The sequence below is a fragment of the Chiloscyllium plagiosum genome, unplaced genomic scaffold, assembly GCF_037043375.1.
Source record: "Chiloscyllium plagiosum isolate Xiang-an unplaced genomic scaffold, Cpla_swu_hap1 HiC_scaffold_19, whole genome shotgun sequence".
In the NCBI taxonomy this organism is placed as follows: Eukaryota; Metazoa; Chordata; class Chondrichthyes; order Orectolobiformes; family Hemiscylliidae; genus Chiloscyllium; species Chiloscyllium plagiosum.
In genome coordinates, this window is record NW_028270157.1 from 58,992,141 (window position 1) to 59,015,742 (window position 23,602).

The 23,602-nt window shown below is 42.9% G+C and overlaps 1 protein-coding gene across 6 annotated transcripts in view; it reads right to left on the reverse strand.

The window, feature by feature from the left end:
* Positions 1–23,602, reverse strand: part of efcab10 (EF-hand calcium binding domain 10) — a 50,708-nt gene that overhangs the window by 22,270 nt on the left and 4,836 nt on the right. For 2 of the 6 annotated variants that reach the window (XR_006314445.2, XM_087997430.1), the window contains exons 1-3: positions 22,373–22,522; positions 20,153–20,317; positions 19,960–20,050 (exon numbers count right to left, since the gene is read on the reverse strand). Coding sequence is in view for 3 of the 6 variants with exons in the window: in XM_087997430.1 (XP_087853556.1) it covers positions 19,960–20,050; positions 20,153–20,317; positions 22,373–22,475 (359 nt within the window). In the remaining 3 variants the exon portion in view is untranslated. The other 4 variants (XR_015760487.1, XM_043709127.2, XM_087997431.1 and 1 more) reach the window with 4 other exon arrangements.

Here is a 23,602-nt window from a genome sequence, read left to right on the forward strand (position 1 = left end):
TGGAAACATGTAAAGCATGTGTCTCAAGATTGCTCACAACCTCCTCCCAATCATGAGAGGCTGCAAGGTTCTCAACACTCTGACATCATATGATGCTAAAGCTCTAAAGTCCACCTAGCCTCAGCTCCACGCCATGATACTGCCCTGTTTCACTGACTGCTACTGTCTCCCAAATGGTAATGGAGATCTGTAAAGTGCAGTTACTTTATGGATAAATACAGACATTTGGATAAATATTTATCCATCATCAGAAAAGTTCAAGAAAAGCAGAAATAACCAGAGCCACATTTACTCCAAACTGAACAGGAGCTGGTTGCCGGTATAGTCAACAGAACGTGACACAATGAAAGCAATTTCAAACCACTTCATTCCTCTTGGAAGCAGGTATATCCCCTGGCAGCTGTCCCCAAATGGCCCAAGGACCTTGGAAGAAGGCAGAAACCTGTTCATTCTCCAGTATTTAAACATCATGGTTCTCAGGATATCTGGCCTCACCTCCAGGATCTGGCACAATGTTGATCTGATGGATTGAAGCCTTTATGACTAATGAATTCTGCACTCCCCAAATGTAATGTGGGTGCCATATAACACGCCAATGTAATGTGATATACCGTTGTCTTCATCTTGAGAATTCCACTGGCCTCTTATCTCAGGAGTGGCATTAGTTTATGAGAACTAACACTAACACTAAACTAACACTAGTAGTGTGAGTTGACGCCAACTTCTCATTCTAAGGATCGACTGGGGACCTGTTTGGCATCTCCGAATCCTTAGCCCACAACCACATCCAGATGGCATTTTTGCTTAAACTAACACTGGTAGTTTAAGTTCGTGTCAAAATGTGCAGATGTAACCTTGACGAGCACCAGATTCCCTTCCACCAGGATTCCATTCCTCTTGAGTGCAAGACCTGTGCGAGCAAATTACAGAGATTGTTGATCCTTTGTGCGTATCTTGTTCTCCGAGTGCTGTAACTAACAGCGCGGCCAGTAGATCTCTGCAAGGGATCTTCACTGGTTGTGTGGCAGCTGCTGGAGATTCCTATTCTGGTTGGGCTTGGTGATGTCGTTGTAAATTGTAGGGCGGCACGGTGGCTCAGTGGTTAGCACTGCTGCCTCACAGCGCCAGGGACCAGTGTTCGATTGCTACCTTGGGTGTCTGTCTGTGTGGAGTTTGCACATTCTCCCCGTGGGTTTCCTCTGGGTGCTCTGGTTTCCTCCCACAATCACAAAGATGTGCAAGTTGGGTGGAATTGGCCATGCTAAATTGCCCATAGTATTAGGTGCATTAGTCAGGGATAAATATAAGGTTGGGGAATGGGTCTGGGTGGGTTACTCTTCGGAAGGTCGGTGTGGATTTGTTGAGCTGAAGGGTCTGTTTCCACACAGTAAGGAAACTAACCTAAATGATGTCTTCTTCAACACAGTCGTCTCACAGTCAGCAGAGCCACAAAGAATCCTCCTAACACTAGTTTTAGCTCAGCTGAGTAAACTGATAATCTGTGGGGAATGTCACAGGAACATATGGAATGAGCTGCCAGAGGAAGTGGTGGAAGCTAGTATAATTGCAACATTTAAAAGGCATTTGGATGGGTATATGAATAGGAAGGGTTTGGAGAGATAGGGGCCAGATCTGGTTGGCATGGACAAGTTGTGCCGAAGGGTCAGTATTCCTGGTTATTCATAAATAATCACAGCAAAGTGACATGTTATACTGTGACACAGATGCTTGATCTTCTCAAGAAGGCCTATGTTAGGTCTCAAGGAATTCTCAAATATGAAACCTTATGCAGATATATGGTACAGACCAAAGTGTTCATGTTACAATGGGAAGTTAAATTCAAACACTTCTACATTGTAATAACACCATTCCCAAAAAACAAAAAACAACTTTGAACATTACAGTCCATGCCTTTGAATATGTATAGTTCAGTGTGAAAATATGGCATTTCCATAGCAGTATTTTCCAGGGTCAGGTACAAAAGTGGCTGCAGAAATGGCAAAACCAGGTCAGACTTCTCAGTTTGTTGCTCCATTGTTTTGTACATCTGATGTGACAGGGGCCCATATTTGATGCAATGAATATTGTGGTCATGATTGCTTGAGGCATTAGCTTTTAATGCTAATGGCTGCCAAAAGAATGACTGCTTAATTTAATGTAGTTGGATATCAGATGAGTGGCATTACAATTTGATGTTATCATGAGGGAATGGCAAGATTCTTGGATGATCTCTCCAACCTTCATGTTCTCTTTTGTGTAACTCTCCTTGTGTCCCCAGTGACCTATCAGCCTCCCTATTACCATTCACCTTCTTTGCATTACTCTTCATGTTCCCCTTTACCCCTGAACCCATGGCTTTGCACATTGCCACGCCTTTGATGGCCATACTATCTCCCCGCATTGGAGTTATGAATTGTGCAAACTTCCCCTTCCGCTGTTTTCTGTTCCCTCCTATGAGATCACAGCTTCCTATCTGCTTCTTTTCACCATGAACCTTCGCTCTGGGACCCAGCCTAATGAACTCCAACCGGAGATTAGACCTTCCCACATTCCATGAGACTGCATAGATTATCCCCTGTTGAGCTCGCTAACTGTTAATAACCAAATCCTCAGGACTGACCGTGGCCCACTCCTAGGCTGACCTGGGAAAACAGCCAAATGAGCACACCCCACCCTCAAACTAAAGAGCCCACCTTTGGACTGCAAGGATCCTGGGACTCTGGTTGGACTAACACCTAACTGAATGTGGTCAAACTCTTGGACTGACATCAACCCTTTGACTGAGTGTTGCAGCTCTCCATAACTGATTTATTCCTCAGTCTAGTAAACAAAATTCAAACTTTGACCTTCAGATACGGTCATTGGTTGAAGTACAAGCATTGTCTCCATTTGTAAGTCACTGGCACAGGCTGCAGGTGTGATATTGACATAGCTCGGTGTCCACCCTGTTGACTATTCAGTGCTCTTAAATGTGACAGGCCTCGCTGTCTGCACTGAACAGCAATGCAAGCTGCAGAAGCTGGCAGCCTTTGAGTAATAGCTGAAGAGCATATACAGTACTCGAAAACAAAATGCAAATGACAGAGGCTGACAGCCTGTGAGTTTAAGACTGAAGAGGCTATGTTCTAAAAAGCAATGCAAGCCAAAGAGACTGGCAGCCTCCCAGCCAGTGCAAAATGAATGACTACTAAGAAAGTAAAATAAAAAGAGTAAGAAGCATTGTGCATAGATGCACGTGTATCCCTGCTGTCAAAGTGACCTGGCAGATGTATGCAAGTCATAAATGCCCCCAAGCTCCATGCTGAAGTCCTGAAAAGCTGAAATAATGTGTGAGTAGTTCTGAAAGCAGCCAGGATGATGTGATGAGTCTAGTTCTTTGATGATGCTCACTAGCATGAAGAACGGTAGAAGACGTTGGTGTCCATGGACAGTGCAGCGACACAGCGCTGTTGGCAGAGCTGGAAGAAAGCCCAGAGAAGCAAACAGTAACCTGTGCCAATAGGCAAATGTTCTGATTTTCATGGTAGAATTGTCTGCATCTAGTTTATTGTAGAAGAATTGGAAAGTAAGAAGTATTTTTGAAAAAAATGCATTCACAGGACGTGGATGTGACTGGCTAGGCCAATATTTATTGCCCATTCCTGACTGCCCTTCCTGCAATTGATAGTCAACCACATTGCTGTGAGTCTGAAGTCACATGTAGACCAGACCAAGCAAGGATGGCAAATTTCCTTCTCAAAAGGACATTAGTGAATTAGATGGGTTTTTCCAGACAATCATGGCCATTATTAGACTTTTGGTCCCTGATTTTTATTGAATTCAAATTCCACCAAAGCCATGGTGGACACTGCCTGGGTGTCTGGGTTAAAAGACTCATGATAATACCACTAGGCCATCATCTGCACAGAAATGAGGCAAGATCAGCTAATAATGAGGTACACACTTATATAAAAAACCTTGTTGGTGGTGGTATACGAATAAAGTTTTCTGCACTCGGTATTTCTTCACTGTGTTCGACACTTACACCCATACAACATGGGTGCTGGAGAGAGATAAGCACTACTGCTGTATGGCAGTAGTGGCGGGGGTGGGGGAGGAGTTTTTTTAAAAAATCCAGGAGAGTAGAATCTTCACACAAAAAAAAATAAACAACCTTGTCCCCCTTCACTCTTTTTGATCACACAGCACTGCCCTTTGATGTGAAGGGCAGTGTTTGTCACTGGCCACTCGGGTGTTTTCCTGTCTTCCTGGTGGTGGAAATTGAATAAAGATTTGTGCACCTTGTGTCTCTCACTGTGTCTCACACCTACACACACACACCATGGGTGCTGGGGAAAAATAAGCACTACCGCAGTTAGGCGGTAGTGTGGGGGTTAAAAAAGAAAAAAAAACAGATAGTCACCATGGGTGCTGGGGAAAAATAAGCACTACCACACTTAGGTGGTAGTGTGGGGGTTAATATTTAAAAAAAAACAACCTTGTTGACATTCATTAGTGAGATTCAGAACAGGCTGTTTAAATATAAAAGGAACGTTGGGGAAAAAAAACGTTTCTTGTCACTGGGAATCTGATTTTATAAATTCTTGTCATATTCTCCCAAGAGTGTCCACAGTAGTGGCAAATTCCATTCAGTGGTTTTAGCCTCCCTATCACAGAGGAACCCAATTATCCAGCATTCAATTAACCGAGCTTCCGATCACCTGAACAAGATTACATGGTCCAGAAGCATGGCTAACAATACTATCCATCATTCGATTAACCGAGCTTCAGGTCACCTGAACAAGATCACAAGGTCCCGATGCATGGCTAACTATGTTATCCAGCATTCGATTAACCAAATGAAATACTCCCTACCGGTGTCTTTCAGATAATTGAAGTTCCTCTGTATTTACTTGGAGAAATTTCTGCAAATACTACATTGATTGGGAAGTGGTGAAGGCTGTTACAATTACAACATTTAAAATGCACCTGGATGATATTAGGAATGGGAAGGGTTTAGGGGCCAAATGGGACTAGATTAATTTAGGTTATCATAGAATCCCTACAGTATGAAAACAGGCCCCCCCTCCACTTCACTGTTTTGATCACACAGCACTGTCCCTTGATGTGAAGGGCAGTGCTTGTCACTGGCCACCCGGGTGTTTTCCTATCTTCCTGGTGGTGGAAATTGAATAAAGATTCGTGCACTTTGTCTTTCACTGTGTCTCACACCTGCACACACACACCATGGGTTCTGGGGATAAAATAAGCACTACCGCACTTAGGTAGTAGTGTGGGGGTTAAAATAAAAAAAAGAGGGAAAAAAAATATAAACAGGAGAAAAAAAAAGATTCGTGCACTTTGTCTTTCACTGTGTCTCAAAAAAAAGAAAACAGGCCCTTTGACAAGTCCACACTGACCCTCCAAAGAGTAACCCACCCAGACCCATTCCCCTACCCTCTATTTACCCCTGACTTAATGCACCTAACCTACACATCCTTGAACACTATGGGCAATTTAGCATAGCCAAGTCACCTAATCTACACATCTTTGGATTGTGAGAGGAAGCCAGAGCATCCGGAGTAAACCTATGCAGACATGGGGAGAATGTGCAAACTCCCCACAGACAGTTGCCTGAAGCTGGAATTGAACCTGGGTCCCTGATGCTGTGAGGCAGCAGTGCTAACTACTGTCTCTTTCCATGCTGTAAAACTCTACAACTCTATGATTAGAGCTGTAGTTTGACAAATTTGAGTGGTGTAGGGATTAAGAGATATAAGGTAAGAGATATGGTGGTATGGTGGAGGTGAATGTTATCAGCTTAAATGTGTAACCAACATTGTTTTCAGATATTGTCACAAGAGGTAAGTGTTATCTTCAATTGTTTTGTGTTTGAGAATAAGCCAGTTTACTATTGTTGCTCACTGTTTTATTCATTAAGCCTGGGTGTGAACTCAAAGTAAACAAAGTTATAGAAAGAGCTGGAAGTCTAAGCTAGAAGCATGCATTTTACAGCACTGTACAAAACTTGTGTAAATACATTTCCTACACACAGAAATAAAGTAATATCTGCATAGCTGTCTGATTTTATAAAATAAAAAACAGAAGGTAGATTTTAAAAAAAGAGTGAAACCTGGATCTATGGGGGACACGAGTTAATGATGCACTGAGAAAATTACAGGTGATCCTGTAAGTAAACAGCCATGAATCTATTAAGTTACATTATATACAAACCAAATGTTATAATTAGATACTACTTAGTACTTTTTTCCCTATTGTGTAACAATACAAAATATTGAACACTTTTTATTTTTCCATGTCTGAATGTCATCTAGCTTTATAAAACAAATTTCTGACTACCCTGACTTACGGCCTTGCAACCAAACTGTATTCTGTCTAAAAACCTTAAATACTGGCTTTATGCCTCGTCCCTTATTCTTACAGCCAGAAGGGAGGATCAATTAAATCTCAGGCTGAGGAAAGTGATTTGCAAGTCTTGTGGTGGGATGGCTTACTACTAACACAATCTAAAGTATTGCTTAATCCCCACTGATATCAAACCACATCAAAGCTTAACATTAACGTCTTAACCACTTATCTCAGGGTCTTCCATTTGCAGAGGTTTGCCATGTCTTAAAACACAATATCAATGGGGTTGTTGTGGTGCAGTGATAATGTCCCAATCTTTGATCCAGGTTCAAGTTCCACCATCTACTCTCGATGTAATAACATTCCTGACTTGGTTGACTTGGAAAATATCTAAAAAAAAATTCAAAAGTACCCATCCTCCCTCCCCAAAGCAATGGTGTGATAAACCAGACTTTGCATGTTTTCAGGAGACTTATAACTTGACTAAGTTTGCGTAAATAAATTTGACAAACAGGCAAATCTGAGTTAAAAATGTCACAACACCAGGTTACAGTCCAACAGGTTTAGTTGGAAGCACTAGCTTTCGGAGTGCTGCTCCTTCATGAGGTGATTGCAGAGTATAAGATTATAAGACAGAATTTATAGCAAAAGTTTACAGTGTGATGTAACTGAAACTATATATTGAAAAAGGCCTGGATTGTTTAAGTCTCTCATCTTTTAGAATGACCATGTTGGGTTCTGTTCTTTCGTACGTAAATCGCAAAACATTTTTTAAAAATTACATTCTCAAATGAACTTTAACAATTGGTGTCATATCGGCCCAGATAATGCATTGAAGGTGTGAGCTGCCCTGTGTGAGACTGTCTGTGCCACAACGATCTGACTGATTCTAATCTAAAAAACAGATTTATTGAATCTTACATGGATTCATGCAGTTTTTGAGCAAAGTGAAATGTAATTTTGCAAGTACAAATTCACCCCACAAACTTGGGTGTGGTGGGGTGGGGGAGTTGAGTGTGACTGCAAAGGGGTATAAGTCTGTGAGCATATGAGAGAGTGTCTGCGTGAGTGTGTGCATCTGTAGGAGGGTATATGTGAGAGAATGTGTAGGAATGTCTGTGTGTGTCTGTCTGTGCGTGTGTAAAGTGCAATAGGGTCACCTGTCATGTGACATGAACCCAAGGTCCTGGTGAGAACTGCATATTCCAACTGGATTTCATAACTTAATTTATTTCACAGATGTTAGTTTAAATGTTGATATTTTGCAAAGATTGTGGAACAGCTGTTTTCACTGGGTATTTTTTTTAATCTGACAATCTTATTGTTCTTAGGTGCTGTGTACTTTAAATAACAAGTGTTAAACTGTTACTGATACAAATTATATTGTGAGGTCCAACATTTCCAAAAGATATACATGAGCAAGTCACATACATATCCAAGACACTTTGCTCACACAATCAGTAAGTTAAGACCCATATTTACATTTTCATAGACCAAGCCCACATACCTGGACATGAGAAAACTATATTTCTTGGCTCTAGACCAGAAGAGATTGTTAAGAGTCAGACCATCTGCTTTCTGCAGAGATGGCTCTGCCCAAAGCAATACTGTCACTGAATTAGTTACCAAACATTAATATTTTGTGATAGCATGTTTTTCCAAGTCACCCCAGGAGACATCATCTGGATAGATCAGTCTAACATTCAAAAATATGAACAGAAGGTTTGCAAGCAGGTGGAGGTTTCAACTGGACAGGACACCGACCTTTCAGCATGTTGCGCAGGACAATGGCTGTGGTTAGCACTGCTGCCTCACAGCAGCAGGGACCTAGGTTCATTTCCAGCCTTAGGCAACTGTTTGTGTGGAGTTTGCATATTCTCCCTGTGTCTGCATGGGTTTCCACTAGGTGCTCTGGTTTCCTCCCACAATCCAATGATGTGCAGGTTAGGTGAATTGGCCATGCTAAATTGCCCATTTTATTCAGAGATGTGCAGGCTAAGTGCATTAGTGAGGGGAAATATAGAGTAATAGGGTGGGGAAGTGGGTCTGGGTGGGATGCTCTTTGGAGGGTTGGTGTGAACTTGTTGGGCCAAATGGCCTGTTTCCAAATGTAGGAATTCTGTGATGTGGCTCATGAGTAATCCAAATCCTGACCTCAAGTGCACAGATGGAAGGGGTGACAATGAAATGAAACAACAGTAAGTAACCGCTATTCAGGAGATGCAAAAGCCTACCTCTTTACCTTCTCCCCCCTCAACAATGAAAGCTCAAACACTCCATGCTGGTGAAATAGCTACTTATTTAAATTCAGTATATAAAATCTACTGTTAGATTTCCTTTACATTGAGAATGGGTGACAATTTTGGGGAACATCTCTGTTCAATCTGTAAGAATGGCCCTTAACTTTGGGTCACCTGTCAACCCGCGAGGAGGTTGAGCAATTCATCAACTTCACCAACACATTCCACCCTGACCTTAAATTTACCTGGACCATCTCTGACACCTCCCTCCCGTTCCTGGACCTCTCCATCTCCATCAGTGACAACCGACTTGACACTGACATTTTCTACAAACCCACCGACTCCCACAGCTACCTGGATTACACCTCTTCCCACCCTATCTCTTGCAAAAATGCTCCCAGGAGGACCAGTTCCACCATAGAACACACCAGATGGCTTCCTTCTTTAGAGACCGCAATTTCCCTTCCCACGTGGTTAAAGATGCCCTCCAACACATCTTGTCCACATCCCGCACCTCCGCCCTCAGACCCAACCCCTCCAACCGCAACAAGGACAGAACGCCCCTGGTGCTCACCTTCCACCCTACCAACCTTCGCATAAACCAAATCATCCGCCGACATTTCCACCACATCCAAACAGACCCCACCACCAGGGATATATTTCCCTACCCACCCCTCTCCGCCTTCCGCAAAGACCGCTCCCTCCGTGACTACCTGGTCAGGTCCATGCCCCCCTACGACCCACCCTCCCATCCTGGCACTTCCCCTGCCACCGCAGGAACTGTAAAACCTGTGCCCACACCACCTTCATCCAAGGCCCTAAAGGAGCCTTCCACATCCATCAAAGTTTTACCTGCACATCCACTAATATCATTTATTGTCCCAACATTTCAACTCCCCCTCCCACTCTGCCGAGGATATGGAGGTGCTGGGCCTCCTCCACCGCCGCTCTCTCACCACCAGGCGCATGGAAGAAGAACGCCTCATCTTCCGCCTCGGAACACTTCAACCCCAGGGCATCAATGTGGACTTCAATAGCTTCCTCATTTCCCCTTCCCCCACCTCATCCTAGTTTCTAACCTCCAGCTCAACACTGTCTCCTTGACTTGTCCGACCTGCCTAGCTCCTTTTCCACCTATCCACTCCACCCTCTCCTCCCTGACCTATCACCTTCATCTCCTCCCCCACTGACCTATTGTACTCTATGCTACTCTCTCCCCACCCCCACCCTCCTCTAGCTTATCTCTCCACGCTTCAGGCTCTCTGCCTTTATTCCTGATGAAGGGCTTTTGCCCGAAACGTCGATTTTGCCTGTCCTTGGATGCTGCCTGAAATGCTGTGCTCTTCCAGCACCACTGATCCAGAATCTGGTTTCCAGCATCTGCAGTTATTGTTTTTACTTCATTTTAGCTGGCCTCTCTGTCCTTGGTGTCTCAGTATTCCAATTAAGTTCACGATAAACAAAAAGGCAATTATGTACTTTACAACTTTCTGGACTATACAATGATTTGGAGATGCCGGTGTTGGACTGGGGTGTACAAAGTTAAAAGTCACACAACACCAGGTTATAGTCCAACAGGTTTAATTGGAAGCACTATACAATAGCTTCAACAAGTTCATACTATGAACTCTGTCCTCATTTTGTTTCCTTTTATCTTTGCAGATTTTGGTTTTATTCTGTTTTGTTTTCCAGCCGCATCTTATCTACGTCTTGCTATTCACACCTTCTTTAAACTGTCCTTTCATCCACTCTATCACAGACCCTTTTTTTCTTTTTCCCACCATCCCTCTTTCATTTGCATCTCAAATTGCAAATTAATGCACCCATATTGTTCGCTCACACAAATCCAAGAAATTAATAGTGCAGGGGAAACCAAACTAAAGCTGTGATAATAAAGCAATATTTAAATAATGCTTGTATTACTAGCAACTGCACAGGGAGTTAGAAATTCTCATGGTTTTGAAGGAAATTAGAAAAAAATTCTCTAACATCTGGCACAGATGGTTACAAGGTTATGAAGGCCATAGATGTATTTTGGTAAATCTTCATAAGCTTGGAGATATGAAGTCACTTTTGAAAAATAGCACATTGCTTTGCAGAGTTATAAGTGGACGTGTTAAGAGTATGGAGTTACAGAATCGGAAAGCATAGAAGGCCATTTGGCCTATTTTGCACTTTGAAAAAGCTATTCATTTGTTGTTGTTGTGTCGCCATAGTCTTACCAGACCATAGGGACTGCTCTCTCATTAGAGAGAGGAGCAACTGGTGGTAATTTAACCTGACCTCAGGAAAGGGAAGAGGTTGAGAAGGAGAGTCCTTCATGGTAACCTCAAACTAGTGATTGGAATTGAACCCACGCTGCAAACCAACAATCCAGCCAACTGAGCTAGACTGATTCCCTTGGCTATTCATTGCTCTTTTACCATAGCCCTGCAATATCTTTTCTTTCCAGGAATATGGTATATATTCATCAGAAGAATGTGACCAAGCCTGCTTGATGGCATTGCTGTCAACCATTAAATTGTTTTGCTACACAGAAAATAGAATGCGTCACTTGGAACATGGTTAATTTGGTAGTACATTTCTACCAGCAGCTGTGATATCCCAAAGTCAATATTTAAACAGCATCTGAAGCATATTCCACCCATGTTCAGAAATAGAAATTTAAATAGCGTTAAGTTTAGAACTTCATTTGATATAAAATTTTCAATGAGCTTTTCCCCTTCAATGTTAAATGTAATGGCTTTGAGAAACTTAGGAGTTCTAAGTTAGAATATGTCAAAAAGCTGATAGCCAATGAAGTGAATACAATAAAACAGAAGCTTACATCAAGTACTGTATAGTCAATGATAATGCAACATTACATGTGTGGTCCTAGTATTCTTTACATACAGCTGTTAAAAAATATTTGTCACAATATATAACTCTTAACTGTAATATTAAACATTGAAATGCTCAATAAACTTAAAATTCAAACCCAGTCGGTAAACTTTAATGTATGCCGCCTTACTGAAAAACAGTTGCCACTGCTTTCCACTCACAGTGACAGGTCAAGAAGGCAGGTACCAAATCGACTTCAGCCAGAACAGGAACTGAACATGACTCTGAATGATACTTTAGCCATTAAACCAATTTAATATCAATAATTAAACAAAGAACTGTGGATGTTGAAATCTGAAACAAAGTAAAAACAAAATTGCTGGAGAAACTCAACAAGTCTGTATTCCTAATTCCTCTACCAGATCTGCTCCCAGGAGGACCAGTTCCACCACAGAACACACCAGATGGCCTCCTTCTTTAGAGATTGCAATTTCCCTTCCCACGTGATTGAAGATGCCCTCCAACGCATCTCATCCGCATCCCGCACCTCTGCCCTCAAACCCCACCCCTCCAACTATAATAAGGACAGAACCTCCCCGGTCCTCACTTTCCACCCTACTAACCTTCGCATTAACCACATCATCCACTGACATTTCCGCCACCTCCAAACGGACCCCACCACCAGAGAGATATTTCCCTCCCCACCCCTTTCCGCTTTCTGCAAAGACTGTTCCCTCCATGACTACTTGGTCAGGTCCACACCCCAACAACCCACCCTCCCCTCCTGGCACCTTCCCCTGCCACTGCAGGAATTGCAAAACCTGTGACCACACCTCCTTCCTCACCTCCATCCAAGGCCCCATTGGAGCCTTCCACATCCATCAAAGTTTCACCTGCACATCCACCAAGGTCATTTATTCTATCTGTTACTCCCGATGCGGTCTCCTTCACATTGGGGAGACTGGACGCCTCCTCGCAGAGTGCTTCAGGACACCTGCACCAATCAACCCCACTGCCCCGTGGCCCAACATTTCAACTCGCCCTCCTACTCGACTGAGGACATGCAGGTCCTGGGCCTCCTCCACCGTCACTCCCTCACCACCCACTTCCTGGAGGAAGAATGCCTCCTCTTCCGCCTCGGAACACTTCAACCCCAGGGCATCAATGTGGACTTCACCAGTTTCCTCATTTCCCCTCATCCCAGCTCTGACCTGCCAGCTCAGCACTATCCTCATGACCTGTCCTACCTGCCAATCTTCCTTCCCACTATCTGCTCCACCCTCCTCTCTGACCTATCACTTCCATCCCCATCCCCATTCACTTATTGTATTAGAACATAGAACAATGCAGCACAGAACAAGCCCTTCGGCCCATGATGATGTGCTGAACATTTGTCCTAGCTTAAGCACCTATCCATGTACCCATCCAATTGCTGCTTAAAGGTCACCAATGATTCTGACTTTGCCACTCCCACAGGCAGTGCATTCCATGCCCCCACCACTCTCTGGGTAAAGAACCTACCCCTGACATCCTCCTTATACCTTCCACCCTTCACCTTAAATTTATGTCCCCTTGTAACACTCTGTTGTACCTGGGGAAAAAGTCTCTGTCTACTCTATCTATTCCCCTGATCATCTTTTAAACCTCTATCAAGTCACCCCTCATCCTTCGCTGTTCCAATGAGAAAAGGCCTAGCACTCTAACCTATCCTCGTACAACCTATTCTCCATTCCAGGCAACATCCTGTTAAATCTGCTCTGCACCCTCTCCAAAGCTTCCACATCTTTCCTAAAATGAAGCGACCAGAACTGCACACAGTACTCCAAATGTGGCCTTACCAAGGTCCTATACAGCTGCAACATCACCTCTCGACTCTTGAATTCAATCCCTCTGCTAATGAACGCTAATACACCATAAGCTGCCTTATAAGCTCTAGCCACCTGAGTGGCAACTTTCAAAGATCTATGAACATAGACCCCAAGATCCCTCTGCTCCTCCACCTTACTAAGAACCTACTGTTAACCCTGTATTCCTATTCTTATTTGTCCTTCCAAAATGGACAACCTCACGCTTGACAGGGTTGAACTCCATCTGCCACTCCTCAGCCCAGCTCTGCATCATATCTAAGTCCCTTTGCAGCCGACAACAGCTCTCCTCACTATCCACAACTCCACCAATCTTCGTATCATCTGCAGATTTATTGACCCACCCTTCGACTCCGTCTTCCAAGTCATTAATAAAAATTATAAACAGCAGAGGACCCAGAACTGATCCCTGCGGAACTCCACTTGTAACTGGGCTCCAGGCTGAATATTTACCATCTACCACCACTCTCTGACTTCGACCGGTTAGCCAGTTCTCTATCCAACTGGCCAAACTTCCCACTATCCCGTGCCTCCTGACTTTCTGCATAAGCCTACCATGGGGAACCTTATCAAATGGCTTACTAAAATCCATGTACACTACATTCACTGCTCTACCCTCATCCACATGCTTGGTCACCACCTCAAAGAATTCAATAAGACTTAAGGCAAAACCTATCCCTCACAAATCCGTGCTGGCTGTCCTTAATCAAGCAGTGTCTTTCCAGACACTCAAATCCTATCCCTCAGTACCCTTTCCATTACTTTGCCTACCACCGAAGTAAGGCTAACTGGTCTGTAATTCCCGGGGTTATCCCTTTTTTGAACAGGGGCACAACATTCGCCACTCTCCAGTCCCCTGGCACCACCCCCATTGACAGTGAAGACGAAAAGATGATTGCAAACGGTTCTGCAATTTCCTCTCTTTCTTCCCACATAATCCTAGGATATATCCCATCAGGCCTTGTCTATCCTCAAGTTTTTCAAAATGCCCAACACATCTTCCTTCCTAACAACAAGTATCACCTCTAGCTTACCAGTCCGTTTCATACTCTCCTCTTCAATACGGTCCCTCTCATTTATAAATACATATGGTCCCTCTCATTTGTAAATATTCTTTGCTACCTTCTCCCCAGCACCCCCCCCCCACCAACCCCATTTATCTCTCCACCCTAGAGGCTCCCTGCCTCTAATCCTGATGAAGGGCTTTTGCCCGAAATGTCGATTTTCTTGCTCCTTGGATGCTGCCTGACCTGCTGTGCTTTTCCAACACCACTCTGATCTAAACTCTAGTTTCCAGCATCTGCAGTCCTCACTTTTGCCTAAGTCTGGCAGCATCTGTAGACCGAAAACAGGGTTAACATTTTGAGTCCAGTGACCCTTTAAAACTGAAATCATTCTGAAGGGTCACAGGACTCAAAATGGTTGACTCTGTTTTCTCTCTATAGACGCTGCCAGACCTGTTGAGTTTCTCCAGCAATTTTTTTTTTGAGTTAACGATCTCTCTATATGGAAACTGAGGACATGAGGAATAGGTAATAAAAAAACTCTGGTTGTAAAATGTTGTTAACATTTGCAATACTGCAGAAATGTAAGAACCAGATTTTCTTTTAAAAAGTGTACAGGAAAGGGATGGCAGAATAAATGATGTCTTTCTGGGATCTAACACAGGCACAATGAGCTACATACTCCCTTTGTGTTGTAAAATTCTATAATTCTGCACTCTGATGTGTTAAAATGTGATTGCAATGTCAATTACTTCTGTTTTGTCTTTTCTTTCATGCCATCAACTTGTGGCTTAACCCTCATACAGTAAAAGGAAAGCTCACAATCCTTGAACTCAAATTGATAAGCGAACGGTTTTTAGTTCTATATTATATTCTGTTGTCATGGTCTTTGCATCAAATATAGAAGATAAATGGATTAACAATCCACAAAAGCATGGCTAATATGAATTGGACTAGCTCAGATCGTATGAGGACATAATCAGAAAAACTTTCCAGAGGTTGTTTGACCTTTATCAGTCTTAGGATTTTGTGTTTTTCATAGATTAGATGAAAGTGTCTAGCTTTGGAGTTAAAGGGAACATGAGTGAAGGGGAATATTGATGGACCAGCTGTTGTTTTTCCCTACTTCATTTGTATATTCATATCTTTCAATCTGGTTCTAGGTTGACATTGAATCTACTCAAATCATGAACTGTGTTCTCTCGTGTTCAGACATTCAGATTAGATTCCCTACAGTAGGGAAACAGGCCCTTCAGCCCAACAAGTCCACACCAACCCTCCGAAAAGTAACCCACCCTGATCCATATTTACCCTCAACTAATGCACCTCCCACTATGTGCAATTTAGCACGGTCAATTCACCTGACCTGCACATGTTTGGATTTGTTAGCCTAGATGTTATGGCCAATGGGGGCAGAAGGCCCACCTCTAGCCAATTAACCACCCAACAACCACTAAATAGCTGTGAGGCAAACTGATCAAGTGGAGGCAGACTCACTCCTAATCTTTACAGGTGGGGCAGGAACACCACCTCCAGAGAAAAATGCAGCCACATAAAATTTAAATGGACTAATCTCGGCTCCTCTCTGAATTCTTCTAAGGTTAAACAACACAAGGTTAATACCATGTCCATGATAAATGATCATTAGAAATCGATAAAAAAATCAATTTCATAGTCAAGATGGTTATTTATTCATTCATGTATACACATGTAACAAAACTATCTGGCTACATTTTTTTATCTACGAAGCATGTCCAGATGCATGCCTGTTGCTGCTATCCAAATAGTCACTAGTAAATCTACAAGTCAATGGAGACAAAATAAGCTGCTCAACTTTAAACAGTTTTGAATGTGGCACAAGTGTTCATTAATCCAACTTTCCTGAGAATATAAACAAAAACATAAAGTAAGTATAGCAATAGATTTGAAACAGCATCACATTTAGTATGATATACAAGGTCAAAAGTGAATGTAGATGAATAAATATTATTTCAGTACACAAATCAGGTTTTCTGAAGCTAAGTCTGTTTTGAGGAGTTCTATTGGAAAGACATGTGAAAATTTTAAAAATGTTATAATTTATTTTTTCAAGGCTCCAAGTTCTAAATGCAATGACATTTTGAGTTCTATATGATGACCATTGCTTTACATAACCTAACTGAATAGTTAAGAATAGGAAAAAGTGATCAATTCATGCCAAATGAAAGATTTAAGAGTTTCTCAAAAATATTGATATATTTAGTCGACTTAATATGATTACCAAGTTTGATTCCTCTTTGCTATTCATAGCCTGGACATTCCGGGATAGATGACAGACCGCTAGTGTCACTGATCCTCATTTCCATATTCATAAAATCAATCATCATAGAATCCCTACAGTGTGGAAACAAGCCATTTGGCCCAACAAGTCCACACTGACCCTCCGAACAGTATTCCATTTAGACCCATTCCCCTACCCTGTTGCTCTTTTTTTCTCCTGACTAACGGCCCTAGCCTACACATTCATGAACACTATATGGGCAATTTAGCATAGCCAATTCACTTAACCTGAACATCCCTGGACTGTGGGAGGAAACCAGAGCACCCGGAGGAAACCCATGCAGACACTGGGAGAATGTGTAAACTCCAGACTGACAGTTGCCCAAGGTTGGAATCGAACCCAGGACCCTGGCGCTATGAGGTAGGAGTGCTAACTGAGCCACCGTACATTAAATTAATGCATAACTGGAACGAAACAACTGACACATTTTTGTGTTGATCAGTTATTTGCTGATGTTTATTGCAAAATAATAATTCAATATTATGTTATCTATTTCAGTAATATTTCTAAAAAACATCCTGAAGATAAAATCATAAATGCATATGATAACACCATGACATTTTTTAGCATTTATGTAGCGTCATTATTAATCACAGAAGCAAAGTAATGCACAGTTTCATGGCTTTAAGGTCACATAAATTATTACCATGAATGTGCAAAAGAGATGATTAACGAGTAAATGAAGCACCCACTGATTACAAGAATGGTAGGAGTACTAAGCACAGAATGACTTTCCACTTACTGTAAAGGAACACTGCCCATACATTAACACAACTAATATTGCTTCCTTAAAGTAATGGTCAGATTTTAAAGTAAATGGAGAAGGAAACTCAAATTTCTGGAAAACTGGCCTCCAAGATAAAGCGGTCTCTACATCTACTATATTGTGATGTAATTTAAATTTTGATCAGTGCAGATGGGATCATTATTTATTTTTTAATCAGGTCAGAGTGAGCAAAAGCAACAAAGTTTGGGACATATAAATGGGATTAAAACAGAAGCTGAATTATCAAATGTTTTAAAAAAAATCTTTAAAAATCTATGGACTTTACAAAAAGGGGAAATGGAGATAATGACTTTCCAGAATTGTGATTTTTTTTTCGGGGAGGGGGCACAGAGGTTGCTCAATAATAATTAGGACTAAATATTCTGTTTTTTAAAAAAAACTCATTCACCCTTCATTCAACAAAGCTAAATGTTTTCCATTAAAATGTTTTTTTATAATAAGAACTGTGTAATCTTCAGCTTTTTACACATCAAATCATAGTGATCAGAGAATCAATCTGGAAAAACTACAACAATGAACCCTGTGGAAAACCCTGGTATCAAAGACAGCACTTACAGTTTTCCCATGAAACTGCATGTGTTAATTCCAGTACTTCACAAGACAACAATAGCGTAAGTTGAATGTTTTACTGTCATTATAACAAATTTCAGGCCAATTCTCATGTTACTACTAGGGAATAACTGTTAACTGTAACAAAATGGTATTACTTTAGTTGAAGAAAGTATGAAAAGCAACTGTAGTGCTTCCACTGCAAATTACAATTCAAAGTTATAACATGGATATGAATAAATCATGCAAATATTAACAATTCAGCTGAATCCAAGAACTGAAAAAAAGAGAAACTTACAACATGCCAGAGGATTTTTTAATGTGCCACTTACAGTATATATAAAGTGATTATAGATATCGAAGGGAATAATACAAAGCAGTTTTGTAATCATACTTTGACATTTGCCATTCATAATGCCCATGCATCAAGTTATTTGGTTTCTTGCTTTTCTATCCATTTTGTCTCTGCAGTTTACAGTGCTGATTTCTTGCTGGGTTATAGTTCCAAGGTTGTATGCTCAAGTGACTACTACTTCTACATAAGCAAAGCAGATGAGGGAAACTCCAACAAGACAACAATGGAGTTAAACTGACTCCATCCTCAACTACAGATAATGATCATTAGTGAAAGCCAGAGCCAATTTCTGCTGTGAAGAGGCTGGAAAGCAACTGTATTGTCCCTACTGCTTACTTGGTTTGTGATTGATAACCCAGTACAAAGTGAAGGTGAAACCCATCAACAAAATACCTGAGCAGAATTAGGACATTCAGCCCATCAAGTCTGCTCTGTCATTTGATCATGGCTGATACATTACTCAACCCCCTTGGAACCATCCTGGTCTGAACTCCTTGGGCAGCATGGTGGTCAGTGGTTAGCACTGCTGCCTCACAGTACCAGGGACCTGGGTTTGATTCCAGCCTCAGGTGACTGTCTGTATGGAGTTTGCACGTTCTCCCTACATCTGCATGGGTTTTCTCCGGACGGTCCAGTTTCCTCCCACTGTCCAAAGATGTGTGGGTCAGGTAAATTGGCTGTGCTAAATTGTCCATAGTGTTAGGTGCATTAGTCAGAGGGACATGGGCCTGGGTGGATTACTCTTTTGGAGGGTCAGTGTGGACTTGTTGGACTGAAGAGCCTGTTTCCACACTGTAGGGAATCTAATCTGATCCTTTTAATTTATTTTCAAAGTATGGGCAAAGCCACTTCAAGGTGGTGATTGTGAGCCGCCTTCTTGAACTGTTTCTGCTGTCAGTGTGTCAAGATACTTCCTACCGTGTTTTGGGTAGACTGTTCCAGGAATTTGACCCAACAGCCATGTCAGAGAAGTTGTAACTGACGGTCTTCCCAATCTAAAAACATCATTTATCCTTCTGAGTAATGAAAGATGCACATGAAGAAGCCTTGGCTGTCATTACCATGCATTAATCACAAAAGTAACAGCCAGTGTCTAATGGACAAGATGAGGGGAGACAATCCTATTTTGAATGATTCCTCAATATTATTTTTCACGTATCATTTCAAGATCTAAGAACCTTCCTCCTCTTAACATGTCAGGCCTCACAATCTTCGCTAATCTTCTATATTTCTGTACTTCAAGAATAAAAACATTTATGCCAACCACATTTTGTTTTTACAGTCAATGCTCAGCTTTATGTAAGTTCCATATTTTCAGAAATTTTCAGATTTGTCACTTCATTGCATTCATTTAGATTGTGTTTTCTCTTCTTTAATACCATTGAAAATCAACCTTACCTAGGTTCCTCCAAAAACTAATGCATTACAAGTCTCATTTCCAGAAATAGAAAGATATATGTCCAAAAATCAAGAACTGACAGCCCCAAGTATCTGCAAGCTTTGGAGACAAAAGCCAACAATTCCCCAGTGGGTAGGTATTAAAGTTGTCCAAAGCACTATCAGAAATGTTCACAATTTCATTCCTGGATGGCATAAAAGTCAGTATTTGTACTCTGCTGGATAGTTTGGAAGTTACTCGTGCAATACAAAGAAAATGAATTCAGTACTTACGCCTCTGTTTTGAATGTTTCCAGAGTTATTTTATCATCTTCAGCACCCTTCGGGTCCATTTCAAAATCCTTTATTCCTAGGGTTTTCAAAGCTGAAATGATTCCAAGCAAGGAACTATAACTGAGCTTCATATCACAAAGAATCCATACTCAACAACAGAAAATCCTTTTGTGAATTGACGTGAGAATTTTACCTTCTCTATACTGCCTCAAAGTTACATGTCCTTGCTTTGTAGGATCTAAAATCCCAAACACAGCATCTAAATTTGACTCATCAAACAAGGAAGGATAGTCCTTCTTAGTGTCTCTGGCAGTCTTCAGTTTTTCCATTTGCTGTACTAAAAACTCCAATGGCTTTGCTGCAAAATGGACAGTTATTAGTGTTGTTCAGTTAGCTATGTTATTCATTTTGTACAAAAAGTGACAAATAAATTTCTACATTTTGTAATAGATAGATCAACAACTTCAATTGAAACAGCAGCATAATTACAGTTGGCAAAACAGTTCTTTTAATTTCCTGTTCAACATATCACTATATTCTGAGATTTATCTCACACGACAAAAATAAATAGGTATGTATACCATCTGACCCTGATCTTTCAATATTTTATACTTATGTTCATTGAGAATTTGCAGTTCTTCAATTCTGACTCCACTTCTGTACGATGATCTTTGGTCATCCAGTGTACAAGCTAGAGGGTCCCCTGTTGATAGGAACCTGGGTTTGGTCAGGTCCTGGCTGGAAATGGGCTGTGAAAGGTGATAAGTTGGTGGCTTGCATCTCTCTTGTGAGTTGACACTGCATTGGAGAAACAGTACTCAGCGCCTGGCAGTACAACTACAATATTTTGGAACCACAGACTACATGAGATAAAACAGCAACATTACTACTTAATTTTATAAGTTTCATTTGTTTAATGTTTTGGACTTGACAAGCTGTGGATTTCCAGAAGAGAAGCAGTTTTGCTTGATTTTTGAGGATGTGCTTATGTGGAAAAGATATTACACAGAATTGTTACAGGGTAGAAAGTTGCCACTCAGCCCATTTTGTCCAGACTTACCCTCTGACTAGCAGCAATTTGTGGTGTTATTTCCATACCTCCTGCCTGTAACCCTGCACATTCTCTTGTTTCAGATGTATTTTTGAACATTTTAGTTGGTAATAGCTTTATAAATTTAGGATTTTATTCCATTAAGTGATTATAAATTACCCCAGTCTTTCCTCAATGTGGACATGTATGTAGGACGGTCTGATGCATTTATCCATCCTTACTTTATTAATGTCGCTCTAACACAATGACAAAGAATTATAAACACCATAGAAACGTGTCAATCAACCCAACTCATCCTGTCAAGCTGTTGATAAACTAATAAATACTCTTGTATGAAAATAAGCCCGCCCATGAAGTGGATGTAAAGTCAGTGATTGGATGGTACCAGGAGGGAGGAGCAAGGGGTTGGAGTTGGGGAAAGAATTTGGAAGGTGGGGATGGGAAGGACAGGGACAAAGAAATGAGTTACACGGGGAATGGGTGATGGGATTAAGGAGGGGAAGATTGGGGGGGGGGGGGGAATGTAGTAATGGGCAATATTGGAGAAAGAGGGGAATAGTGACGACATGGTAATTGTGGGGGAATGGTTGGGATATGGAGGGAAAATGGGAAGAATATGGAGGGGAAGGTAGGGATACGGGGGGGGCAGTGGGGATATGGAGAGGGGGATGTTGGGGTTACGGGGGGTGGGACAGTGGGAATAGGGAGGAGGGGGGTGGTGGGGATACACAGAGGGGGCAGTTGGAATGCGGGGAGTAGGAACGGAGAGGAATGGGGAGTGTTAGTGGAGATACAAGGAGGGGAGCAGTGTGGATAGAGGGGGGACGGTGGGGATACAGGATATGGGGGGGCAGTAGGGATATGGGGCCGATGGGGCTAGGGAGGGGCAGTGGAGATACAGAGGGGGCAGTGGGGATACAAGAGACGATGGGGATATGGAGAGGGGGGATGGTGGCAATATAGGAGACGGTGGGGATATGGAGGGGTGGATGGTGGGGTACAGGGGGATGGTGGGAATACAGGGTGGGGGAATGGTGGGCTTACAGGGGACAGTGAGGATACAAGTAGTGTTGGGGATATGGGGGCATGGAGTACTCCGGAGTGGGGGGAACGTGAAGATAAGGGGGTGCAGTGGATGGGGGGGGTATGGAAATAAGGGCGATTGCAGTGATGGGTCTGTTCGCGGTGGGGGATGTGGGGTGGGAGGGGGGGAGGGTGATATGAGGCGGGGGCGGGGGAGGGTGATATGAGGCGGGGGCGGGACAGGAGCCGCTGGGGTCGCGGCCCTGGGACCGCCTCAGGGCCGATGCCGGCCAGCGAGCCCGGGGCCCTAGGCCCTCTATGGCCACCTTAGCCACTCACCTGGCCGCTCGTACAGCAACATGCTGACCAGGTTGTCGAGCAGCTCCAGGATCTGATGTTCCGTCAGGTACTCGGCCGCCTCCCGCTCCAGAGGGGACGCCATGTCAGTCCGTCAGCGGTAAACAGGCATTGTCACCATGGCAACCGGGTCAGGGGCGGGCGGTGGGTCACCATGGCAACTGGGGCAGGGATGGGCGGGGCTCACGATGGCTACCGGGGCAGCGGAGGAGGGAGGGTCACCATGGCAACCGGAGCAGGGGCAGTGGAAGTCTGTGGCAGGGCCAGAGGCGAGCGGAGGGAGACCCAGCGGCGGAGAATGGGCTGTAATGGCGGGGAGGCTACAGGGTGCTGAGGCAGATGAGGATGGTGAGGGAATGGAAGAGGGTTGAAGGGCTGGGGGCTATGCCCAGGAAAGACCCAGCTCCTCGGGCTGTCTTTAATCCCCTCCCCACCCAAGAACAGAGCTCCATCCTCCTCCACCATCTCCTCACCCTCTTCATTATCCTCCATCCCCATCCCATTTCATCTTCCTCACCATCCTCCATCTCCTCCTTCTCAACTATCCCCCCATCTTCCAACCCCTCACTATCCTCCTCCTCAACCATCCTCTTCCATCGTCTCAACCATCCTCCATCCCCTCACCATCCTCCGCTTCCCCATTCACATTGTTTTCTTTGCCAACATCCTGAACAATGAAGCTGCCAACAGAAATCTTGCCAACTTCCCGAGCATCTTTATCCACCAATGCATTCAGACACTCAAAGACTCGGAGGAAAAAGAAAACAGTGAAAACTGACACTTCAGATACATAAATCCAAACTTGTGCATATTTTTCATCAATCTATACACACATGTTTTGACATACCTTTGAAGCAGGTGGGACTTAAACCTGGGCTTTCAGCCTCAGAGGCAGGCACACTACCTCCCCTCCTATCTTTGTGTAATTGGAGGTCCAGTATTTTCATTTCTGAGTATTATGGTTTAGAGTAAATTATTCATCCTTCCGTCTGTCTGATAGGTGCCCCTCCCTGCATGTCCTCTCCTTCCAATGGATCACCATTTCAATGACTGCAGCATGGTTTCTGGAAGAGATTACAGATAGTTATTCAAGCTTCGGCACCTTTAGCCAGATATCTGATCTTCAAAAGCCCAGCTTTGGATTGGATGGTCAGAGTCTGCACTGGCAGGCTGAAAGACAACAGCAAAGGCACTGGCAGAGTAGCAGACATG